This window comes from Eimeria tenella, genomic scaffold (assembly GCF_000499545.2).
Source record: "Eimeria tenella Houghton genomic scaffold, Eth_scaff1311, whole genome shotgun sequence".
NCBI lineage: Eukaryota > Apicomplexa > Conoidasida > Eucoccidiorida > Eimeriidae > Eimeria > Eimeria tenella.
Window position 1 is genome coordinate 448 of NW_013543774.1, and position 2,314 is coordinate 2,761.

The 2,314-nt window shown below is 41.4% G+C and overlaps 1 protein-coding gene across 1 annotated transcript; it reads right to left on the minus strand.

Moving 5' to 3' along the window:
• Positions 1 to 395: 395 nt before the first annotated feature.
• Positions 396 to 731, minus strand: ETH_00002610 (uncharacterized protein; the record flags this gene model as incomplete). Its single annotated transcript, XM_013379021.1, has 1 exon — positions 396 to 731. One exon carries the CDS (start codon positions 729 to 731, stop codon positions 396 to 398), a length of 336 nt encoding a protein of 111 aa, XP_013234475.1.
• Positions 732 to 2,314: the final 1,583 nt, after the last annotated feature.

The window sequence follows — 2,314 nt, forward strand, 5'->3', positions numbered from 1 at the left end:
AGACTTTCATTTCCACCAGTAACAAACCCTAAACCCTAAACCCTAAACCCTAGTTGCAAAGTCCCAAAAACTGGCCTTTGAAAATGCGAAAGATATAATTGCATGCGGGTTTGACGTGAACGAGACTTTCATTTCCACCAGTAACAAACCCTAAACCCTAAACCCTAGTTGCAAAGTCCCAAAAACTGGCCTTTGAAAATGCGAAAGATATAATTGCATGCGGGTTTGACGTGAACGAGACTTTCATTTTCACCAGTAACAGACCCTAAACCCTAAACCCTAGTCACTAAGAGTGTGTGTTTGTACTGTTTTGTTCAAAGTGTCTCCGAGGACGCTAAACCCTAATCTGTGGTGCCCTGTGCTTCTGGATATTTAGCTTTGGTTCTAGGGCATATTCAAAGCCTGCTGCCGCTCCTGCTGCTATTGCTGCTGCTATTGCAGCCGCTGCTGCTGGTGACTGCTGCTGTTGAAGTTATTTGCTGCTGCTGCTGTTTAGTCCTGCTGCTGCTGCTACCGGCTGCACTGACTGCTGCTGCTGCTGGCGGCACTACTGGCGGGTGCTGCTGCTGCTGCTGCTGCTGCTGGGTGGTGCTGCTGGTCAGTGCTGCTGCAGCCGCTGCTGCCGCCTTTGTCAGTAGCTGCAGCAGCTGCTGCTGCTGCGTGGCGCTGCTGCAGAGTGCTGCCTTCGCCACTGCTGCTGCTGCTGCTGCTGCTGCAGACACGCAGTACATGGGCGCGCTGTACCCGCTGGTTCTGCAGATTCAAAAGAAAGTAACTTATAATCAAGTTCGAAGTTTATTTGGATTCAATGAAAGTGATAATATCGGAAAAGCTGCTTTTCCTGCTGTTCAAGCAGCTCCTGCTTTTGCTGCTGCTTTCCCCGATATCTTCGGACCGCCACACTGCAGCAAACACGTCCGCTGCCTCATTCCCCAGGTAGGGTTTAGGGTTTAGGGTTTGGGGTTTAGGGTTTGGGGTTTAGGGTTTGGGGTTTAGGGTTTGGAGTTGAGGGTTTGGGGTTTAGGGTTTAGGGTTTGGGGTCTAGGAGGGAGGCTGCAGCGGGTGAAGTGGAGAGCTGCGGGCAGGAGGCTGCGTGTCTAAGGTTTAGGGTTTAGGGTTTAGGGTTTAGGGTTTGGTGCAGGCGATTGACCAAGACCCTTATTTTCGAATGACTCGGGACGTGGCGTGTCGCCTAGGGTTTAGTAAACCCTCGCTTTTGCATTCGAAGTTTATTCCTTCTTTGCAAGGGTTTAAAACAAAAATGAGTGGCAGCCAAAACACCACTTGCATTTATGTTTCGGATTCCCCCAAACAAATTGCAGAAAAAATCAACAAATTCGCCTTCTCAGGTCCGCAATTAGGGTTTAGGGTTTAGGGTTTAGGGTTTGGGGTTCGGGGCTCCGTGGTCGAGGTTTAGGGGCCAGGGTTTGGGTTCAGGGTTCAGAATCTCGGGTTTGGGGCCTGAAGTTCACAGCTACAGGGTTTAGGGTTTAGGTTTTAGGGTGTAGGGTTTAGGATTTAGGGTCTAGGGTTTAAGGTTTAGTTTGGAGAGCTGAAAACGCCAGTATCTCTCCGTTTTTTTTCCTTTTTTCTCCAGCCACCTCCAAACAAAACCCCATCCAACAGATACACTCATTTATTATTCATTTATTTATTTATTTATTTATTTATTTATTTATTTATTTATTATTTTTATTTAGGAGGAAGAGCTACAGTTGAAGAACACCGCAGACTCGGCGCGGACTTGGAAGTGGATGTGCCTTTTCACTATTTGACTTTCTTCTTGGAAAACGACCAGGAACTCGAAACCATAAGTTCGTTATTTAATTAATTTAAATAATTTAATTAATTTAATTAATTTAATTAATTAATTTAATTTAATTTAATTTAATTAGTTTAATTAATTTGATTTGATTAGATTTGGTTTGGTTGATTTGATTTCTTTTATTTGATTTTATTTTGATTTGGTTATTTGGTTGGTTGTTTGTCTTTTGTTGTTATACGACCAGGAACTCGAAACCATAAGTTTGTTTATTCAATTTAATTAGTTAAATTAAATTAAATTAAATTAAATTAAATTAAATTAAATTAAATTGAGTGATTTAAATCCATTTCAATTGATTTAAATCCATGTTAATTGATTTGAATCGATCCCAACTCATTGAATTCGTTTACATTGGTTCAGATTGATTTAAATTGATTTAATTTGATTTAAATTAATTTAAATTGATTTAAACTGGCCCAAATTGGTTTAGATTCACTTTAGCTTAATTTAGATAAATTTAAATTGATTTAAATTGATTTAAATTAATTT